This window comes from Carcharhinus amblyrhynchos, chromosome 24, assembly GCF_965287045.1.
Source record: "Carcharhinus amblyrhynchos chromosome 24, sCarAmb.v2.hapA, whole genome shotgun sequence".
Taxonomy (NCBI): Eukaryota; Metazoa; Chordata; class Chondrichthyes; order Carcharhiniformes; family Carcharhinidae; genus Carcharhinus; species Carcharhinus amblyrhynchos.
Window position 1 is genome coordinate 38,810,010 of NC_137347.1, and position 23,137 is coordinate 38,833,146.

At 40.3% G+C, this 23,137-nt stretch overlaps 1 protein-coding gene across 6 annotated transcripts in view; it reads right to left on the minus strand.

Annotated features, from left to right (window-relative positions):
• Nucleotides 1-23,137, minus strand: part of pum1 (pumilio RNA-binding family member 1) — a 149,203-nt gene that overhangs the window by 40,221 nt on the left and 85,845 nt on the right. For 4 of the 6 annotated variants that reach the window (XM_080211293.1, XM_080211291.1, XM_080211295.1 and 1 more), the window contains 4 exons: nucleotides 15,862-15,970; nucleotides 11,520-11,707; nucleotides 10,027-10,193; nucleotides 3,415-3,688 (listed from right to left, as the gene is read on the minus strand). In XM_080211293.1, coding sequence (XP_080067419.1) covers nucleotides 3,415-3,688; nucleotides 10,027-10,193; nucleotides 11,520-11,707; nucleotides 15,862-15,970 — 738 coding nt within the window. The remainder of the gene's footprint in view (nucleotides 1-3,414; nucleotides 3,689-10,026; nucleotides 10,194-11,519; nucleotides 11,708-15,861; nucleotides 15,971-23,137) is intronic. The other 2 variants (XM_080211296.1, XM_080211294.1) reach the window with 1 other exon arrangement.

Here is a 23,137-nt window from a genome sequence, read left to right on the forward strand (position 1 = left end):
ACAGTGGGGTGATGGGGAGGGACCTCCGCTGGAAATGCAGATAGGCCAGGATCTGTAAAAAAGAGTTAATTTTGAGTTTAATTGAAGAAAGGACACACTCAAATTTTTCAATTTAACACATCGTGATTGACTTGTAATTATTTGTTGCTATGTAGTTTTGCAGTTCTAATGTTAGCTGTTTTTCTTCTCCTTTTTCATTATTCAATAAAGCCCACTACTTAAAGAAATTTGTGTTATACAGGTTAGACTCTCAACAGTTTGCAGGACACTATTTTCCCTGTCTATATAGAATACATTGTTCAGATGCTAAATGGAACCTACTTTCCTCTGTGACTGACTTGTAACTGACTAGATTAATTACTGGCAGATCTACAGTTTCTGAGGTTTAATGTAATGTTATTGATTTAGTTATAATGGATCAATCATTTTAATAAGCTGTGTTATATTTTTCAAATGTTAAAGACGCATGCCTTTTTAAATAGGTTGCAAGGGTTAGGCCAGGAAATTATAGGCCTGGATGCTTGATTTCGGTGATGGGCAAATTATTGGCATCAATCCCGAAAGACAGGTTAGACTATCACTTAGAAAGTCATGGACTGATCAAGGATAGTCAGCATGCCTTTGTCAGGGAAAGATCCTGCCTTGCTAACCGAACAGAATATTTTGAGGAAATAATATGATGAAGATAAGACACTGGTTGTTGTCTACATGGATTTTAGTCAGGTTTTTGACAAGGTCCAAAATGGCAGACTGGTCAGAAAAGTGAGATCCCATTGGATACAAAGGAAGGCGGCGAGTTGGATTCAAAACTGGCTGAGCAACAGGAAAGAGAAGGAATGATCGAGGAATGCTTTCGCAAATGGAAAGCGGTCTCCAATAACAATCCACAGGGCTGAATGTTGGGTCCTTGATATTTGTGGTATGGTATTTAAATGTTGGAGGCATGATTGGGAAATTTACAATTCCACAAAAATTGGACAGGCAGTTGATAGTGAAGAGGATAGCCATTGTCTCAAGAATTATATTAATGATTTGGTTAAGTGGGTAGAGAAGTGGCAAATGGAATTCAATCTGGAAAAGTGTAAGGTTATGCACTTGGGGAAGGGCAAAGCAAGAGAATACTCAATGAATGGGAGGGGACTGAAGAAGCAAGAGGCCTTGCAAGTGCATGTTCATAGGTCCGAGAAGATGGCAGAACAGGTGGATATGGTGGTAAACATTACAAATGCTTTACCTTATTGGATAAGGTATAGAATGCAAAAGCAGAGATGTAATGCTGGAACTGTATAACGTATTGCTAAGGCCACAGCCAAAAGTTTGAGTACAGTTCCAGTCTGGATATTACCGGAAGGACATAATTGCTCTGGAGAGAATAAAGAAGATTCAGAAGAATGTTGCCAGGGTTTCAAAACTGTAACAACGAGGAGAGACTGGATAAGCTTGGGTTGTTTTTGTCAGAACAGAGAGGAAGCTAAGGGGTGACCCTAATTGAGGTGTACAAAATTATGAGGGTAGATAGGAAACTTCCTCTAGCTGAGGGGTCAATTACCAGGGAGTATAGATTTAAGGTCATTGATAAAAAGTTTACAGGGAACATGCGGAAAAACATTTTCATCCAGAATTGTAAGCAGCTGGAATTTAGTGCTGGAACTGGCGATTGAGGTTAAAAGGATCCACACCTGAAGTACTGTAATCTGCAAAACTATAGACCAGGTGCTGGAAAGTGGGATTATAAACGAGCGGCTAATTTATTTTGTTCACGTTTGGCCAGTACAAGTGCAATGTGCTGAATGGCCTTTTTCTGCACTGTAACTTTTCTGTGGTTCTTGGTAGATTTTTTTTAAAACTTCCAATTTTAAATGCTTGCTTTTTTTCCCAAAAAAGATTATTGATACCAAGAATTTTACTTTTGGTTAATTAAGCTATTTGGATGACGCAGTAATGCCAAACCTTTTAACTCTAGCAGTGAATTTACAGAAATCCGCAGCAAAGTCATGACAGACTCATCATGCAGACACTGAGTCTGGTACGATGGCACAACAATCACAAAGGAGGGTACAGCAAGTAAAAGCCTGTGTAGTGATATAGAATAATCTACTCTAAGAGTACAATTGAATTATAAAGGCAGGTTCAGGACTCCTGATCTGGCCCAATGGGTCAAAGCATTACTCAATATGGTATGAAGTCATATAGAACAGAACACTGTCAATTTGATGCCCAGTTGAGCTCAACTAATAGAGTGTAATTAACAGGTAATGTTAATGGACTAGCAATCCAGAGGCTTTGACTAAAGCTCTGGATACAAGAGTTCAAATCTCACTAGGGTAGCTGGGGGAATTTTAATCCAATTAATAGATTGATTCATAATTGTCTTCTGAAATGTTACAACAAGGTAGTCAATTGCATCAAACTGTTAAAGGAAATAACAGTGGGTGAACCTACACCACATGGACTGCAGTTCAAGATGGTGGCTCACCACCTTCTCAAGGGAGTTTTGGGATGGGCACGAGCTACATTCATATGCCAAGAACTAATTAATAATAAAGCTGATCCAAGTTCAGGCAGCATTTGGGAAATCAGAAATAACTTTGAAAATCCAGCCAGCTCTCCTGCTCATACTTGCTACCCACCATTTGGGCAAGGGACTTCATAGATAATGTAGACATAATCACAGGAAACAGGTCCTTTAGCCCAAGTTCATGTGGTGTTTATCCTGCACATAAGCAATAGTCTTAATCCAACTGTTCCTCCTCTACTTATATAACCTTATCTCCCTCTCTTTCCATCAACCAACCACCCTTCCCTATTTCTTAAAAACTCAAAATGCTGGAAAAACTCAGGTCTGGCAGCATCTGTGGAAATAAAAACAGAGTTAATGTTTCAAGTCCAACATGGCTAATCTTTAGAATTCACACTTCTCATACGTTGACTGACTGCAACCTCAGTAACTTGGAAGAGTAATCAATATCTGGATAAAATGGAAGTTCCTCTCCCTGCCCAAGTGGGGAAATTCTTCACATTCTTCATCTGTCCAAGATATTCTGTCCTCAACTACTGCAAAAGGCTAGTTTCTATCTATTTCAAGAATTAAGCATCTTTTTGGAATTTTTAAAATAATTTATTAAATCACGACACAATTTCTCCTTTCCAGTGTTGAAAACTATCCTTCAGCAAGCATAATCAGGAAAAAGTCGCTCAAATGCACTATCACACTATACTGGCATTGACTTCCATCAGCCACAGTTAGGAACTTTGGAACTGTACTCCAGTAGAGTAGAAGTCATGCAAAATTGGGCAGAAGACTTGGACAAGGATGTGAGGCACTTCAGTTCAGACCAATCAAAAATGAATTGACGAGTGCTTTAATTCTCCAAGCTAAACTCTCAGCGCTGCAACTGGTGGGGACAAACTGACCTGCTGTTGCGAGCTGTAGTCGAACAGGCTTACAGCAGCTGTTGCAGAATCCATTTGCACCTGGCTGTTGGAGTAATCAAATTGTAGAGAGTCCAGACCGACAGGTTCCATAGAATCCAAGGGCACATTCTGGGACTCAACACTGTTGAAGTCTTCTGTAGGTTTTACATTGTTGCTGTTGGCCAGCTGACCGAGGCCATCAGAATTGTTCTGGTTGGGTCCAAGAAGATCCACTACTTCGTTTGGGGAGGTCTGGCAGCTCCCGGGTGTACGACTGCACAAAGAAACATTACATGTCATTCTGAAACACATCACATCACCAAAAGACACATACTTAACAGAACCATATAAATTTACATCTGTCACTGGAGAAAAGGAAAATACAAAACAAATGTGCATTATCTGGAGTTTACATAAAAGGTCTTAAATTCAAGATTTTGCAGAAATTGATTGCTTAGGCATGTTAAAAACAGTCTGATTGACAAGTCAACTTGCAGCATTAAATATTGAGATTTTTAAAGATGAGTGCCTTCCCTATGAATCAATAATCGAGTTTCCACTGTTAGCAAAGTCGAAAATCCTAAAGATAAAATTTTGCTAAATGAACAAAAGATACATAGCTTAAGGAGTCGCTGAGCTATTTAACACTAATCAAAAAAGTTTCACAGTAAGCCATGAGCTGCTGACAAAGGGAAAACAGACCACAGAATGTTCCTTAAATGCAACATTATGTAAAACATTTTAAGGAGGAGCACATGCTTGAAATTACATAAAAATGCAAGTGTTCCCTGGTTGGATGCGGAGTATGAAAGGAAAAATGGCCAATTTTCTGTTTCTATCAACAAAACTGGAATGTGGCCACTTATTCCTCGAAAGGTCCAAGATTAAACGGGGTATAAAAATAAAGAGATACAAATATATTAATCACTCAAAGTAGCAACATTGGTATGGTCTTAACAAACCTGAGTACAAACAAAATACTGGAGGTTCATTTCTAGAGGAATAGAATAGAAAAGTAGGGAGAAGCGGTGCACCACAGGGGTGTCAACTTTTTACAATTCATATTAATGATTTGGATGAAGGGGCTGAAGGTATGGTTGCTAAATTTAGTGACGACATAAAGTTAGGTAGGGCAGTAAATTGCGAAGTAGACGCAAGAAGGCTACAAAGAGACAAGAAAGGTTAAGTGAGTGGACAAAGAATGGAGTATAATATAAACAAGTGTGAAATTGTGCATTTTGGCAGGAAAAATAAAAAATATTATCTAAACGATGGGAGATTAGAGAGCTCTGGGGTCCAGAGGGATCTGGGTGTCCCAGTGCATGAATCACAAAAGAAGGTGAGCATTCAAGTACAGGAAGTAATTGGGAAAGCTAATGGAACACTAGCATTTATGGTGAGGGGATTTGATTTCTACAGGGCATTGGTCAAATATCCCTACAGTGCAGAAGGAGGCCATTCGGCCCATCAAGACTGCACCAACATCAATGCCACCTAGGCCTTAATCCCATAACCCCACATATTTACCGTGCTAATCCCTCTAACCTATGCATCCCAGGGCCAAAAGGCAATTTAGCAAGGCTAACCTGCACATCTTTGGACTGTGGTGGGAAACCGGAGCACCCGGAGGAAACCCACGCAGACACGGGCAGAACATGCACAGGCAGTCACCCAAGCCAGGAACTGAACTCAGGTGCCTGGAGATGTGAGACAGCGGTGCTAACCACTGTGCCTCTCTTGTGAGACCACACGAGTATTGTGCAAAGTATTAGCCTCCTTATTTAAGGGAAGATGTAAATGTGTTAGAAGCAATTCAGAGAAGGTTTACTAAAAGCCACAGGAGTGGGCGGAACTTCAGTTGACATTTTGAAATGTGAAGAGATCACCTCTCATCTCCATCAACTGCTCCAAAAAATCTAGGATGGAGAAGAAAGCCCTGCCGGCCTCATGGGTAAGTAAAGAAGTCTCACAACACCAAATTAAAGTCCAACAGGTTTATTTGGAAGGACAGGCCACGAGCTTTCGGAGTGCTGCTATTTCTTCAGGCGAGTGAGGAGTTATGTTCACAAACAGGACATATATAGACACAAGCTCAATTTACAAGATAATGGTTGGAATGCGAGTCTTTAAGCACAGGTTAAAGAAGTGTTTATTGTCTCCAAGATGTGGAGATGCCAACGTTGGATTGGGTAAGCAAAGTTAGAAGTCTCACAACACCAGGTTAAAGTCCAACAGGTTTATTTGGCAGCACAAGCCACAAGGTGTCACCAGTGCCACCATCTTCAAAGGAGACAAAGCAGACTGTGGATATTACTAAGGAATCTCTCTACTCTCCATCGCTGGGAAAATCATCATCTGAATCCTCGCTAGCTGCCTTCTTCCAGTTTATGAAGAAATTGTTCCTGAAAGCGAAATGTGCCTTCTGAATAAACCATGGAACAAAGGACATGATTTTCACTGTTCAACAACTTCAAGTAGTGCCAGGAGCAACATCAAGCACTCTACGTAGCTTTTAGTGATCTGACCAAAGTTTTTAACTCAATCAGGAAGTGCTATGGAAGACCCTATCAAAGGCCAGCTGAACAGAGAAATTCATCAACATCCACCCATTCCTCCATGAGAAGATGTCAATGGCAGTCCTCCCCAATGGAAATATGGCAGAATCCTTTAAAACCAATACTGAAGTCAAGCAGGGATATGCTATCGCAATCCAACCTTTCCTCCGTTTTCATTGTTACCATCGTTCATCTTGTGAAGAACCAGCTTCCCAGTGGAATGGACATTGACCAGAAAACTTTTCAACTTCAACCAGGTGAAATCCAAGAAGAAAATGATCCTGACATCACCTATGGAACTTCAGTATGCAGATGACATTGCCATCTATGAGGCAGCAGTGCTAACCACTGTGCCACCGTGCCTTAGTGGAGTAAAGTAGGGAAGTGCTGCTACAACTGAATAGAGCATTGGTAAGACAGCATCTGGAATACTGAACATAGTTTTGGTCTCTTAACTTAGGGAAGGACATAAACGCAGTATAGGCGGTTCAGAGAAAGTTCATTACTTTAATTCCAGAACTGAAGGAGACCTCTTACCAAGAGATATTGAGCAGCTGAGGCTTATGCTCGCTGGGCATTTGAAAAATGTGGTGAGATCTAATTGGAGGTAAACATAATGCTAAAGGGGATTGACAGGGTAAATGTAGGACAGATGTTTCCCCTTGTTTGAACTTTAAAAGTTTATTTATCAGTCACAAGTAAGGCTTACATATACACTGCAATGAAGGTACTGTGAAATTCCCCATGTCGTCACACTGTGGTGTCTATTCAGATCAATGCACTTAACCAGCACGTCTTTCACACTGTAGGAGGAAACTAGAGCACCCAGTGGAAACCCACACTGATACAGGGAGAACATGCAGACTCCACACAGACAGCGACCGGAGACCGGAATTGAACCTAAGTCCTGGCGCTGAAGCAGCAATGCTAACCACTGTGTCACCATGATCATACTGAATGGTGGAGCAGGTTCATGGAGCTGAATTGTCCACTCCTGCTTCTAGTTCTTATGTTGAGAGTCTCTGGAACTCCCTTTCACAAAAGTCAATGGAAGTTGAGTCTTTGAATATTTTTAAGGCAGAGTTCAACAGATTCTGAACAAAGGGGTGAATGGTTATTGCAGTTGGTGGGAATATGGAGTTGAGGTTACAATCAGCCATGATCTCACTGAATAGTGGAGCAACGGACTCCAGGGACCAAGTTGCTTACTTCTGTGCCCAATCCTTATGTTCATATGACAATATTAAATTTGTTAGACTCCAAAAATTCTGTTCATAATTCTAATTTCCAGAAGATAGGACTTGTGACAAATGACCAGCTTTCTGACTCCCAAAGCCTGTCCACCATCTACAAGGCTCAATTCAGAAGCATGATGGAATACTCTCCACTTGCCTGGTTGATTACACCTCCAACAATACTCAAGCAGCTCAACACCACCCAAGTAATGCAGTTCACTTAACTGGCTTCCAATCCATCACCAGTACTCATTTCCTCTACCACTGGCACACAGTAACAGCAGTGTGTCCCACCTACAAGATGCACTGCAGCAACTCGCCATGATTACTCTGACAGCGCCTTCAAAATCCACAATCTCAGTCAGGAAGAGCAGCTGACACATGGGAACAACACCTCACATGCATTTTCTCCTCTAAGTAATACAACAGCTTGACTTGGAACTATGCCATTGCTCCCTCACTGTCACTGCGTTAAAATTCTGGAACTTCTGCTCGACCAAATGGTTGTGGGTATACCTATACATGGATGACTGTGGCTTAAACAGGAGGCTCACCACCATTCTCCTGAAAGCAATCAGGGATGCTGGTGTCCACATGCCCCGAATGAATAAAGACCACAGAAATAGCAGAGTAAGCTAAACAGCCTTTCAAGGCTGCTCTGTCATTCAATAAGAGCATGGCTGATTTCTAACCTAAACCCACCTTGGCTCCAAATCCCTTTATACCTGTGGTTAGCAAAATTCTATCAATCTAAAATTTAAAAATATGAAGTGCACCATCTGTTGCTTTTTATGAGAGAAAAGTTCCACATTTTTACAATCCTTTAGGCGAATAAATGTTTCCTAACTTCTCCCGAATGACCTGCAGAATGAGTCACTTATGAGACTACTGCATACACAGCAGTAATTGCATTCTTAATACCATTGTTTTATTTCTCTACATCTTTCCAAGAAAGTATATCAGTGTTGGTGTGCACAAGGGTTCAGAAGATCTTAACTACTTAGCAGATATCACTTGCATCACTTTCCCTCCCTCTAACTTGAAAGGTCAATAATTCAGGAGTGAAATAAATCTTCCACACTGGCTGATTAATCGCAACACTGTGCTGAAGAAATACATACTTGCATAAACGGTTTTGTTTCGCAAGTGAACAAATAAATGGAAAAATACTGAATTCAGGAAGCATCAACACTCTATTCATTTATGACACATTCCAACTTCCTGTTACTCTTGTTAATAACTTAATGACTTGCACCAGTGAGATTTTGGTCACATACAGGGATATCCATCTGAACGGAGCTCAGAATAAAATCAAAATATTTAGCAGCTGTCAAGATGACTATATCTAGATCTATATCTGGAAGATTAAGCAGCAAAGAAATGGAAGGGCAATAACTTCTTTTCAGTTGAGCTGAGATAAGAATTTTTCCCAAAACAAAATATTATAGATATCTATACCGTATTCTGTTTAAAAGCTTGCTTCACGCTCTGGAGTTGTTACAATGGCACATTCTGAACTTACATTCTTCCACACAGAAACATGGAGACGGGCAATTCAATCCAACCAGTCCACACTGATTTAGTCACCACCTGAGCAGTAGCCCTAATACGAGGTGCCTAACCTTTCCCCACATCCATTCATTCTGGACACCAGTCACTGAGGAAAAAGGTGTTTTTACCTGCTCTCTGTCACCCCTCAGAATTTTAAAAATGTGTTGAATCATTCCATAATATCTTCTGTTCAAATGGAACCAGTCCCATTTTTCCCAGGTCTCTGGTCGCCGTTATTACATTTCTTCCTATCAGGTGTTAGCATCAAATAGTATTCTGTTAATGGATATTTAATACCCAATAGTTTAAGTAATAAAGTGAACAGGCGTTGATTTGTACTCAATGTGTATATAAAGAGACAGCCAGCACTGGGTATTTGTTGTTATATAGAATGGAGAAATAAGTGTTGTGACATGTAATAAAAGTGATCCACCCAAGCATCCTTGTCTCAGTGTCTTCTTCACAACCAGGCTTCGGAATTCTACTGAAACCAGGAGTACACTAGTGAATCTACTTTGGACTCACTTGATTTCCTTGCCATCTTTCCTGAGGTGCGCAGCAAAAACTGCACAAAGGGTTCAAACTATGATCTCAGTCAAGTTCATATTTTATCTATTTTTCACAAGTGAATTTAATGTAACTGGCAGTGGTTGTATTTGTTTTTTAAATGGAAAAAAGTTCTCAAAGTTGAACCAAGCAAAGAAGAACAGTGCTGTTTCCAAACTCCTGTCTCACAAAGGCACTAGTTCTGGTCCAGCTGTCATTGCACCTAACGTCTGTGCGATAAACTGCACCTTTTTCCTCCTTCAGTGTATTTAAATAGCATACAATAATACAATATTATGTGACTGCTACTACATGTAATGATGTGTTGTTTTCTTTTCCTTAGTCACATCCTCTGTGTTGATAAAACTGTCAGTAGCACTTTCAAAGTCATTTTTTTGATTTTTAAAGGACTTTTTTTTTTGAGAGGTGGGAGAGACAAGACCTGGCCCTATTAACATTTACAAACTTGCCAAGAAATTTTACTTTTTGCCATAAGGGTGATGAACTGTGCAATTTGCAAGGTATGGAAAATTATACATGTTCAGAATGTGCCATTGTAACAGTTCCAGAGCATGAAGCAAATTCTGATATTGGTGCAAGTGAAAAGATGTCATATCACAGTGGGGCAAATATTTCAATAAACCAACTGGAAGACTTTGCCTTGTTCACTTTTTACATTAAACAAAAATTGTGAAACAAGGGTACTGTAAGTTCTCACAGCATACCTGAAGTCCTTAACATCAGAATCTATGCCGTTTTGTACCACCAGGCCGTTTGTTTTATCAATCCCATCATCCTCCACTTCTTTCAGGTCTCCCATTTTATCTCCATCGAACGAAGATTTTCCTTTCTTGTCTCCCTTTTCATTATGAGCCTCGGCATCTCCCGAACCCTAAATCATATGGGCAAAGAGGAGGAAGTGAGGAGAGACAGGAAAAGCACCTTTATTAAAAGGTGAGGTGCCATACTATAAGAGTCACAGGTTTAAACAATGTTATGCCTTTAGCTGAATAAGTGCACAGATCACAGTATCATTATCGTTCCTCTGAATGACGAGCCCCATAACAAAGTTAAACAATACATTTTTGAAGATATTGTAATTAATATTGATGCTGTCAAGAGGCTAAAAGTACAACCAAGAAAGAGCATTGGTTAAAACAAAGCTAAAAATTTGCAGAACAACAAGATTCGTGAACTAAAGAAGTGAAAGAATATTGGCGTCTCAGCGTCAGAGAAAAAAGGGCTACTCTTTACACATTAATTCAATTTTTATTAAATGGATGATATGTTGTAGAAATCATCAACTTGGATAAGTGCCCGAATAGTTCAGAGTTTCTCCATTCAGTTATCAAGGCAGTCAGGCAAGGAAGGTTTAAGATGGTCTTAACTTGGGTGAAAGGGCCCTGTGTTGGACCGTGGCCAGGGAATCATCTAGTGTTCCCATTCCTACCTGTTAATATGTATCAATGCATGTGATGGACATCATGCAAGGGTAAAGCTGCACATGGCTGTAATTCACTCTGTAGTAAATATGTTCCCAATGATGGGGGAGGCCAGAACTAGGGAGTCACGGTTTGAAGGTAAGAGGTAAGTCTTTTGTGACTGAGTGAAGAGAAAATTCTTCGCCCAGAGAGTGGCAGATCTGCAGGATTCACTACCACAAAGTGGTTGAGGCCAAAACGCTGTGATTTCAAAAAGAAATTAGATGCAGCTCTAATCTGCTTTAATTGTAACATTCAATTAGGACACTGAATTTGATCAACTGTGATGATCAAAATGAATGGGAGAGAATACTCAAAGGGCTGAATGGCCTGTTCCTACTTCTGTTTCCAAAATAGCCTGACGACATTTGTTGTCAATGTTCACATATGAACAATGGTCACTTGAGTGTCCATGAAAATATAATTTAGCCGTCAGCTAAGATTTGCCAGGGGTGGGGCGCTGTACTTGTGATTATACGCAGAGTCTCAATTACATATACTTGAACTGCAGGCATCATTTACATTTTGCAGAATATGTCACAGTCTGCCCTTTCAAACTTGGGTTGTACTTAGAGACCAATTTGAACTGAATAACACCAGGGTGAAGTACTAACAATAGTGCTGGGATCAATTCGAAATAATGAAAAATCACATTGTAGAACATTAAAGTTACTGGTTAAGTGTGTGGTTTTTCCTCCATCGGTATTTTTTGCAAATCAAATGCTTCCAATACTTACAAATGGTCCTTTCCTGAGGCAGGACTCCAGTTTTTCCCCAGGGGAAGAGCTCAGCACATACTCCACCATGCTGACACCTAGCCCTCCACTTTCAGACCGTGGAGAGAGGACAGAGTTGACCTCATTACTGCCATGAAAGCCTTGACCAGGGCGTCTCTGCACCATGATTGGCTGTGATACAGAGTGATCTGAGAGAGGGAGGGACAGCGAATTAAAGAGGCATTCGTTTCCTGTTACTAAAATAACATATTGCATACCAGTTAAGCTGACACGGAACTAAGGACATTTTAGAGCATCACACAGCCCAGTTACAATTTATTAAAAGACAGCTGCACAGATGGTAAAATCTGCCCATGTGCATCAAAATGTAACTCGTTTTCCTTAAATAGAAAATCACAATACTGGATGTCAGTTGCCCCAAACAACAACATTTTCTGGTACTGCACTTCTATTTAATATGGCACACTTTATTCAAAACTAATTCCAAAACAACATTTTCAAATCAATTCATGTTTTATATTCAATCCTTTCCAAATCCCAGTATTTGAGAGCTAACAGCAAATAGATTATACATATAGTTGGTTGCCTGCACACACATTAGAAGGTTTGCTTGTGCTATTTTAAGGCGGTCTCACATACTGAGACTCTCCTGAAAATAGCAATAGCACAGATAGATAGAATACTCTAAGTATGATAGGTCACCCTAAAGCAGAGTCTTTCTGTAAATGTATGCCACAAGATCAAGATCAGAGCAGTGCCTGGGGCCAACTTATAAGCTGTATCTTCAACATTTAATGAAATTGGTAACGCTAGTAAATTGCTTGGCTCTTTCCCATCCACAACATGTGCATAAAATATGCACTAGCGGTTTGACACCGTATTCATTTCACTAAATTTATGAGAAAGAGATAAGGAATTCTCTTTTCCAAACAGCACCTGTGGGCGTACCTGCACTAGACAGATTGCAATATTTCAGATGGATGACACACCCCCACCTTTGAGGGCAATTGGAGGTGAATAACAAATGCTGGCCTTGCCAGTGATGCTTACATCCCAGGAAAACAAGATGCTGGGTTCATTTATTTTGGAAAATAAGGCATTTGCAAAGTGAACATTGGAACAGGAGTAGGGTCTTTTAGCCCTCAAACTTGTTCTACCATTTAATGAAATCATGGCTGATATGCAGCCTAACTCCACATGCACACCTTTGCTCCATTTCCCTTAACATCTTTGGCTAACAAATTCATAGATTTAAAACTAACAATTCATTTGGCATTGACTTGCAAAAAAAATTCAAAATTTCTACTCCCTGCAGAAGTCTTTCCCAACTTCATTCTGAAAAATCTGGCTCTAACTTACGCAGTCTCCCCAACAAGCAAAAATAGTTATCTACCCTATATGCTCGCCATAACGTTTTATAAACTTTGATCAAACTGCCCTGAAATGCCAAGAAAGAGATTGCTAGTTTGATTAATCTCATCTTGTTTATTTATTTTTAAATATTTGTGTCACAAGTAGGCTTACATTAACACTGCGATGACGTTACTATGAATGTAATTTACCCTTATACCTGGACTTCCATTCTGATGGACTCCCTCCCTCCAATATATTCTTCTCAAAATGTGATGCTCAGACCTCTGCACAGCACTTCAGATGTGGCCTAATTAGCATTTTATGCAATTGAAACATGACTTTGTATATTTCAGATAGAAAGGTCAGCATTCCTTCAGCTTTTTTCTGAATATTTTCTGAGCATATTCCTGTCTTTTTAAGGATTGTGTACCTGGGCCCACAAGGTTCTCTCACTCTCCACTGTTTCTAGTTTTTTTTAAACACTTAGATAGATCCTTGTTTTATCCTTTTAGATTCAAATTTCAATGACTTTACATTTGCTACATCAAAATTGATATACTAGAGTTTGGCACATTTACTTAGTCTATCACCATGTCTTTAATTGCATGCTCCCATTTACACTGCTTACCACTCTCGCTGTGTCATCAACAAATTTGCATGTGGTTTTCTATACCATCATCTAGATCATTAATTAAAGCCCCGACACAGGTTCTTGCAGGACATCTCAAATTATGTGTGCATATGGGCACATTTCCACTATCCCTAAGCTATCTCTCTACTGACTACTGGGCTAAAGCCAAGAGAAGGGGCCAGATAACAGTTTCACATCTGAACAACAGATAAACGCAGTAAGTGACTGTGAAAGCCACCGAAACAAACTGGTTCAACAGAGAATTACGAACCACAGTTTGTAATATCTAAACATCGTCATAAAACATTTCACAGCCAATCAATTACTTCTGCAATAATACCAATGTTGCAATGTGGGCAAAGATGGCAGTTCTTCCTGGCATGAGTTAACTGTTTTTTTTGTTCTTTGTAACTGATCCATTAACATACGTTTTGGTGGTGTTAGCTGAGATGGTTATGTTGGTTATGATACCAAGATCCTTGCCCTTCCCTTTTTCAAATAGTACCATGGGAGCTTTAACTTGTAGGCACAGGGCATATTGGCTTAACATACCTTCTTCACCAAACAGCACTTGCTCAGTATTGCACAAAAGAGTCAAGATTATACTATGCACTCAGACTCTGGACTGGCTTGAATATACAAGCTTCTGACTCAGGCACCACCACTGAGCAAAACTGACATGAAGAACATGTTATGCTGAGGAGTCTACTGGCGTTTTCCACATTCTAAAAATTCTTGGTCTAAATTTAAAAAATACAGTTTCAAATGCCTGAACTATAAAAATCTGGTAACCCAGTATTACACTGGAGAAAAACGGCATTAAAACCAACACTGCGCAAAGTCACCCTCAAAAAAAGCAACAAAAAAAAGCATTATGTTGTAATGTGATGCTTTCTCATTTATCCCGTATTATAAATCATCCAACTACACCATAAAACATTTCAACTTTTAACAGCTGCGGCTTAATCAAATTTTGCTTTTAAGATTCCATAAAATTCAAAGTCAAGGTGCGAACCAGCCTGGAGGTCAACAATCCTCAATCAGACCCAATCTAACTATCGCTTTTGCTTAAAACGCAGACAATATTCTGCACCACAAGGTTTGCTAAATGATGAGCCACTTTTTTTTTCTATGCACTCACGTGCATACACAGATAGTTATTCAAGCAATGATGGCGCAATTTTAAGAAGATGGCAATCAGTGGACAGCAACATGAAGAAAGAGCATTCAACGTCAGCTCTAGGTAGAGTTCCGATTATATTCTCAGAAAAGCCAGAAGATTATTAACTCAAAATCAGAATATACCAGAACAAACAGGGAATCATCACCGAGCAGCCAGTGGTTTAAATGAGTTTGTTCATCAAACACAACCTTTGCTGGAGGTGATCCAACATGCACTCTGCTGGACATACCATCATTTTCCATCAACTCTTAACAATCTTGGTAGATAAGGAAAGATTTGGGTCGCTTAAGCATTCAATCTACAGAGTGGGGGAAAGGTTGAGAGAGGCACAGTAATTCATTAAGGTGTACAAAGTACTTAAGTTAAAATTTTAAAATTTATTTATTAGTCACAAGTAAGGCTTACATTAACACTGCAACGAAGTTGCAGTGAAATTCTCCTAGTCGCCACAGCCCGGCGCCTGTTCGGGTCAACACACTTAACCAGCACATCTTTCATAACGTGGGAGCAAAACCGGAGCACCCAAAGGAAACCCATGCAGACATGGGGAGAATATGCAGATTCTGCACAGTGACCCAAGCCAGGAATCTAATCCAGGTCTCTGGCGCTGTGAAGCAGCAGTGCTAACTACTGTGCTACCATGCCACTTAGTATATTGCTTCAGTTTTATTCAGGCTGCAAGGACAAGAGGCCTGAAATTGAGCGTGAAAAATAAATGTAAAACCAAACTTCAAATTTCTTCACACAGAAAGAGAATGAATTATCAACCAAGAACTTGAAGGGAGTCTCAAGATGTTAGATGAGACATTTTGAACATTACAGAGGTAAGCATAATGGATTTTCCATTTATATGAACAAGAATCTTGGGGGCAGAAAAGGGTCAAGTACAGCTTCATCTCTGATAAAAACTTGTCATTTTAAAGTGATTCATTTAGTTCTCCCACCACATGTTGAATATATTTATTGTTAGAATTTGCAACACGATCCAACTGAATGGCATTTCAAGAGGTCCTGTCAGTAAATCTACACATTGAGCAACAGGGTGCTTTAAAAAGCATCTGTATCCAGAAGTACACCAGAATGGACGGTTAACAATAATTCAATTTACTTTAATATTAATCCTTGACAATTAAAAAATATTAACCTACTGTTGCTTTTTTGCTAAAACCCCTTACCTGAAGCTCCCCAAGCACTGTCCCGCCACTGATCCCCAAGAAATATCCCTTTAGGTCCATCCTTGTTCGTATCATCGGACTCCCAGAATTTCTTACCAGGCAGAAGCTGCTGCGTAATAAAGAAGAAAGATTTTTTTGAAAATAAAAACCAAAAGCATATGACAAATTATAACTGAAAAGAAACTTATTTATATTGTTACATAACACTGCATGACCCTACACTTGTTAAATACATCAACAACAGAACCATTGGAAAACAGCTTAAGATTGCAACAAAAACTATTACTCCATCTTGGTGAATAGACTGTGGGTTTATCTGATATTTGCTAGTTAAATATTCTTCTGCTAAGTATCTCAAAATGTCCTAATCTCAGTGCAGCTGTACTTTCTGCCACCTCCCTCATACTCCCATTGATCTCCAGCCCAGCGCGTATCAGACGCCCGAGCATCTCTTGGGCAGCAGGCACACGATTGCTCATCGCAGCCATGAATCACGGATCTGGGACAACCAATGCAAGGTCAGGAATGCCCAGTGTAATCCAAAGTAGAATCTGATACCTGAATGAAACAACAATATTGACTTGGAGCTGCAGCTGGAACGGGCAATGAGCCAACTTAATTTTACAAACTGGTATTTTTACGGACCTGCGATTTTAAAAAAAGCAGCCACAATTTTTCACTGGCCCAGCTCATCAAAAATCTTAAAAGGAAAAACAAAGATGTCACAGACTAATTCCCAACTAATGAAAGAATCGCAATCAGTTCGCTGAAAAAAGTCACATAGATGAAAAGGTTCCAGGTTTAAATCATAATTGGTGTTGGCTTGTCCATCTTAGACACCTGACATCAAAACTGCCTGACCATTTCTCCTTCATGATTTGTTGGGGGTGTGTGTTTACTGCAACAATCATGGAGACAATTGTGATAAGAATACACACTTCACTTTGGCTGCAAACAATGGGAAATTTCAAGACCGTGCAGCAATATCACTCCAGTAATTTTAATAGTGCTACAACTTTCTTGGGTACATGGGCAACTGGTGCTGAGAAGATGAAAAGAACATAAGAACATAAGAAATGGGAGCAGAAGTAGGCCATCTGGCCCCTCGAGCCTGCCCCGCCATTCAATAAGATCATGGCTGATCTGTCGTGGCTCAGTTCCACTTTCCCGCCCTCTCCCCATAACCCTTAATCCCTTCTCTTATCAAAAACCCATCAACCCGCTTCTTAAAAATATTTAGCGAGGCAGCCTCCACCACTTCAACGGGCAGAGAATTCCAGAGATTCACCACCCTTTGAGTGAAGAAGTTCCTCCTCAACTCCGTTCTGAACCGCCCCCCCTTTATCTTGAGGCTGTGCCCCCTAGTCCTACTGTCTTTTTTGAGCGGGAAGAGTCTTTCCACCTCTATCCTATCCATCCCATTCATCATCTTATACGTCTCAATGAGATCTCCCCTCATTCTTCTAAACTCTAACGAGTACAAGCCTAGTTTATTCAGCCTCTCCTCATAGCTCAACCCCCTCAACTCCGGTATCAGCCTAGTAAACCTCCTCTGCACTCCCTCCAAGGCCAAAATATCCTTGCGCAGGTGCGGCGCCCAAAACTGCACACAGTACTCCAGCTGCGGCCTCACCAATGCCCAATACAGCTGCAGCAAGACCTCCCTACTTTTATATTCAATCCCCCTCGCTATGAAGGCCAGCATCCCATTCGCCTTCCTGACCACCTGCTGCACCTGCAGGCTGGGTTTTTGCGACTCATGCACAAGGACCCCGAGGTCCCTCTGCACCGTCGCCTGCTGCAGTTTTTCGCCACGTAAGTAATAGTCCTTCCTACCATTCTTCCTACCAAAGTGGACCACCTCACACTTGCCAACATTAAATTCCATTTGCCATTTCCTGGCCCATTCGCCCAGCCTATCTAGATCCTTCTGCAGACTCTCCACACCCTCCGCACAATTTGCCTTTCCCCCAATCTTGGTGTCATCAGCAAATTTCGACACCCTACACTCGGTTCCCTCCTCCAGATCATCTATATAAATGGTAAATAGCTGAGGCCCCAGCACCGACCCCTGGGGCACCCCACTAGTCACCAACCGCCAATCCGAATAGCACCCATTGACCCCCACTCTCTGCCTCCTATTTGACAACCAATCCTCTATCCACGCTAACACCCTACCCCCAACTCCATGTCCTCTGACCTTCTGCAGTAACCTCTTGTGAGGTACCTTATCAAACGCCTTCTGAAAATCCAGAAAGACCACATCCACCGGCTCTCCTCTATCCACCGCCCTAGACACATCCTCATAGAACTCCAGTAAATTTGTCAGACACGACTTCCCTTTAATGAAACCGTGTTGCGTCTGCCCTATCAAGCAATTCCCTTCAAGATGCCTCGCAATTTCCTCCTTAATGACAAGACATTTAAGTATAGCACATAGACAGGCAGAAGGCAGATAAGGAGGAATGGGAATCCTCAAGGTCTCCATCAATCTTATGCCGTTCTCCACTAGACAAATACACAAGCACAGAAATGTCTTAGAGACCGTGACTCTAGACAAACTCCTCCCCTCCTCCAAACTGACTCCCCGAATAGCAATATGAATGCACTGACACCACGTGGATTGTTGTGCTTCAAGAAGGCAGCTCATCACCACCTTTTCAAGGGCAAGTAGGTTATAGGGAATAAATGCTGGTTTAGCCAGGAAACCGACCGCCCCCCCCCCCCAACCCCGTGAATGAATAAAACTAACTTCTTGCTCATCTATATACACTAATCAGATATGGAAGAGAACACAATTCATATAGCTTTGTCATTTCATAGTGAAGCCTAGGACTCTGCTATAACCACACACTATTTCATTCGGCTCCTTAAGCAAAAGCTTTAAAGCACCTTTCAGCAAAACTTTACCCAATTGCTGATACTGAATAGAAACAAATGGTTCACTTCACATTTAATCTTTAGTTTACCAAACACCACATCCAAATACAAAGTAAAATTCAATGCTGCCGATCAAAGATTAACAATGCTTTGCCCAGGTGATTACACAGAACTGCAATCAGCTCAAAGTTCAAGGATAACTTTTACAACTCCTACTGTACATATCAATGACCTAAATAATGTACCTAGTGTATTGCTTCATATTGTATGAGAGAGATTTGGAACCCAGAGCACATCTGAATTGAAGATTTGAGATATTATCTTGTAGTGACATAGCATGTCACTCTAACAAAAAATACTACAGGGTTCTGACCCAAATGTGGAAATGCAATTTTAAGAGAAAATCATATTTTCTAATGCATAAGGCTAGACATAGAGCAAGTAAAAAGCGTGAATTTAAACCCCTGCAAGATTTTCTGCACATTTACACCTCAAGAACTTCCTTGGGACTGATTAATGCACCACATCAATGAATATATTTCCCATACATCTTACATTTCACTTTTTTCTGTACCATGTTTTACTTATAAGTTCAAAAATTCCTGATTGAATGCTTAAAAATAAGACTGAATATTTGTACATCACTTGAACCAATTACCACAATCACCCCGTCAGAGTTTAAAAGAAGAAATGTGGTCCCAAAAGGAGCCTGTGGCAATTTAACAAGTGTGTAAACTTTCCATTGTTTATCAACAAGGTCAGAACATTTAAGCTTGACTGTTAATTGCAAGTTTTTGAAGAGCTAACATTCTACAAGATCATTCAATAATTTGTGATAGGTGACTGAAGGAAAAATACAAGGCATTTGGTCAATGCAGCTCCAGAATCCAAGGATACCAAAATGGGTCTTCAAAAATAAGTACACTGCTCAACACAATCATTCATTTCACACAATCTCAACGGCATCTAAGCTCCCCGAGCAGCACTAGATATCTTACTGAGAATACACTGCAGAATTATAAAAGCACCCACACCACCATATCTATACTGCAGACAAATGCCATAACTGCCAGTCATACAAAGTCAGCTGTTTTAATTTGTGATGAACAAAAGTGAAGTTCCTACAGATGAGCAACCAAAAAGGCATTGGAGATATTTAATTTGTCTAATCACTGAAGGAAGAATTGTCTCCCTCCAGGAGTGAAGGACACGCTGTCCTCTCCCACGGGCAAACTGCTCATATCAGTATGCAAACAGCACTGAGAAACCACCACTTCTGATGTTGATAACGATGTCAATGGTCATCTTCACAACTGGAGTAAGTCAACTATGGAGCACAAGGATATTTGATTTTTACACACATTTTAAATTCCTCACTAAAAAAAATTAACCCCAAAAGGAATATAACAGAGCCATCAGAAATATGTGCAGCTACCAACAGTTTCTTGATGTCTGTTTTGAACATGTCTGTGGGAGGTGCTTTAGCAGTGAAAAATCACTCCCCAAAAATATCACAAAGCAAGACATTTCCAAATATATTCTGCACCAGACATGAATAAAATTTCCCTTTGGGTTTGGGAAGTTTATCATACCTCCTCTTCTGTAGGCAGTTGGTTTTGCTTTGGTGCAGTCCCATGGGTAATGGAAGTAGTGGCACTCTTCTACCTCCCTCTAATAATCATATTCCACACGAACAGCCAGCAAAAATAAACTACCAGACTGAGTTGTCTATTCATCCAGCAGGGATCATTACATACTGCTCGGAAATAATATTCCTTTCCATAGCCCAGGGTTGCCAAGGAAGTTGAGAATCTTTGGAATTCTCTACCCTGAATGGCTGCAGATACTCAGTTGAAAGGATATTCAAGATTGTGGCTAATTGATTTTTGGACATGAAAGCAATCAAGGATTTCAGGAAAGGGCAGGATGGTGAAGCTGATCAGCCACAATCTACTAAATGACAAAGCAAGCGCCAGATGGTCAATTCCTTCTTTTAAGGTATAGGCACACCATAAAGACTGACTTCACTCCACAGCACTATTATGGGTTTCACTGCATTAGTGTGCAATTCTGCCCCAGTTTGGTAATGAGAGTTCACTGTGACGTCAAATCAGGTGTTAACTAGGACCTCCTATACTGATGTGGAACAAATTAATGTTAAAGAGAGCAGCTCCAGCCAGCTGAAGCTATTTTATATTATTGCTTTTTTAGTACAAGGCGTGTCATTTATTACACAGTACCTTTCATGTTCTTGGATATGACAAAGCACCTCATGGCTGATGAACTTATTTGTGAAGTGCAGACACTGTTGTTAGGTAGGTATAGTATGATTGTACAAGCAGCAAAGGGTGGAGTGACCAGTTTATTTATTATGATGGTGTTGAGGCAGGATTGTTGGACAGGATGCAGCGTAACACACTCCCACAGCTCCTGAGCAGGTTTATTCACTTTTATCCGAATAATTTAAATGTTGCACTTGAAAGATGGCATTTCAAACAACGTACCATGCCCAGACTGAAAGGTAGGCCTAGACTGCAATCTTAAATCTTGAAGTGGAAGCAGAATTCTTAACTTACAGACTCAAATATTAAGAGTATTCATTACTGAATTGCCCATGAATCAACAATTGAAAATTCCATTGTTAAATCAGACTTTTGTAGATAAGCGCATAAAAGACAGGTATAACTGGTTACACAGGTCTACTACCAGGTTGGGAAAAATAGATCTGACAAAAAGACAAACCACAGAATTGAAAGAAAGATATGAAATCAGGCAGATGAATCAGCTCAGGTCAGCACATGCATTGTAAACACATGAATCTCTAAAAGAAACATATTCACAATTTGTATTTAAAAGTGACACACAACTTTTGAGACTAGTGCCTGCTTATGAATAATCCTTTCAAAACATATCCTAGACTCTTCCCTCTCAAATAATTGTCTGAATACTATCGAACAACTGCTTTGAAGCCTAAATTATCAAGACAAGTTTGTTCAATTCTTTCATGCAATTAAAACCTTTGAAGAATGATCCAACAATGGAGTGGAAATTGGGCAACTGGCTAGAACTATGAACAATAAAAAAAGGAAGTTCAGGGTGGGAGCTGAATGAAAAGTCACGCAGTACTTGATGATATTTTTATGAAAAGCAGGCTAAGAAATTGGGTGGGCAGAAAACATGAGACTTATCTCCTAGTCCCAAGGTTACTCTCATTACACTGGCATCCAAAACACCACATACAAACTGTTGCTCCCATTAAAAATTCAGGCCATTACCACAATGGCAACAAAGACCTGGATAACTATGTCAGCCTTGAAAACTACTGCAACAACCCAATCCCATTTTCTCAAACCACTGAAATACTTCCAGTAGCACAACAATTGACTTTTACAGTGCAATTGTCTCACCCAAACATTTCAATTATTTGGCCTCAGTGTTCAAACACAACTTGCAACGTTGTAGAAAAATATTTTGTGGAAGGGCCAAGTAAATACAGTGATCCAACCTGGGAAATAAACAGATGCTGCACTAGGAATTAAACCAACTTTAAATCAGGATTGCATCAGGCTACTGGGATACATCAGTCCCAGTAAGCACCAAATGAATGAGCACCAAAATCAGACCATGAAGGAAAATCTGTTTCCTCATTTGATTGGTTGCCCTGGTCTTTGCTACTTTATTTACATTGCCAATCCTGTAATCAGCAGAAGAGCTCCCAAAACGTTAAAAACACTGGCCTTAACTGTCAGTCAAATTCTGACTGATCAGGAGAAAACAAGGCATAGAAATACAAAGCCATTGGTACACATGTATAGAGCATACTACAATTCAAACTCCACAGCTATAATTTTTATTGACTTGTGGGACTTGGGCATCGCTGGCTGAACAGCATTTATTGCCCATCCCTAGCTGCCATTATTCTGAGGGCATTTGAGAGTCAACCACATTGCTGTCGCTCTGAAGTCACACGTAGCCATGATGTGGGGATGCCTGTGTTGGAATGGGGTAAGCACAGTAAGAAGTCTCACAACACCAGGTTAAAGTCCAACAGTTTTATTTGGTAGCACAAGCTTTCGGAGCATTACTCCTTCAGGTGAGGAAGGAGACCCGAGAAGAAGCAACACTCCAAAAGCTTGTGTTACCAAATAAACCACTTGGACTTTAACCTGACACTGTGTCACATGTAGGCCAAACCGGGTAAGGACAGCAAACTTCCTTCCCTAAATGACATTAGTGAACCAGATTGGTTTCTCCAACAATCGACAATCAGTAAATTCTTAATTCCAGATTTTTTTTTAATTGAATTCAAATTCCACCTTCTGCAGTGGTGGGATTTGAACCCAAGTGCCCAGAACATTAGCTAAGTTTCTGGATTAATAGTCTAGCGATAATACCA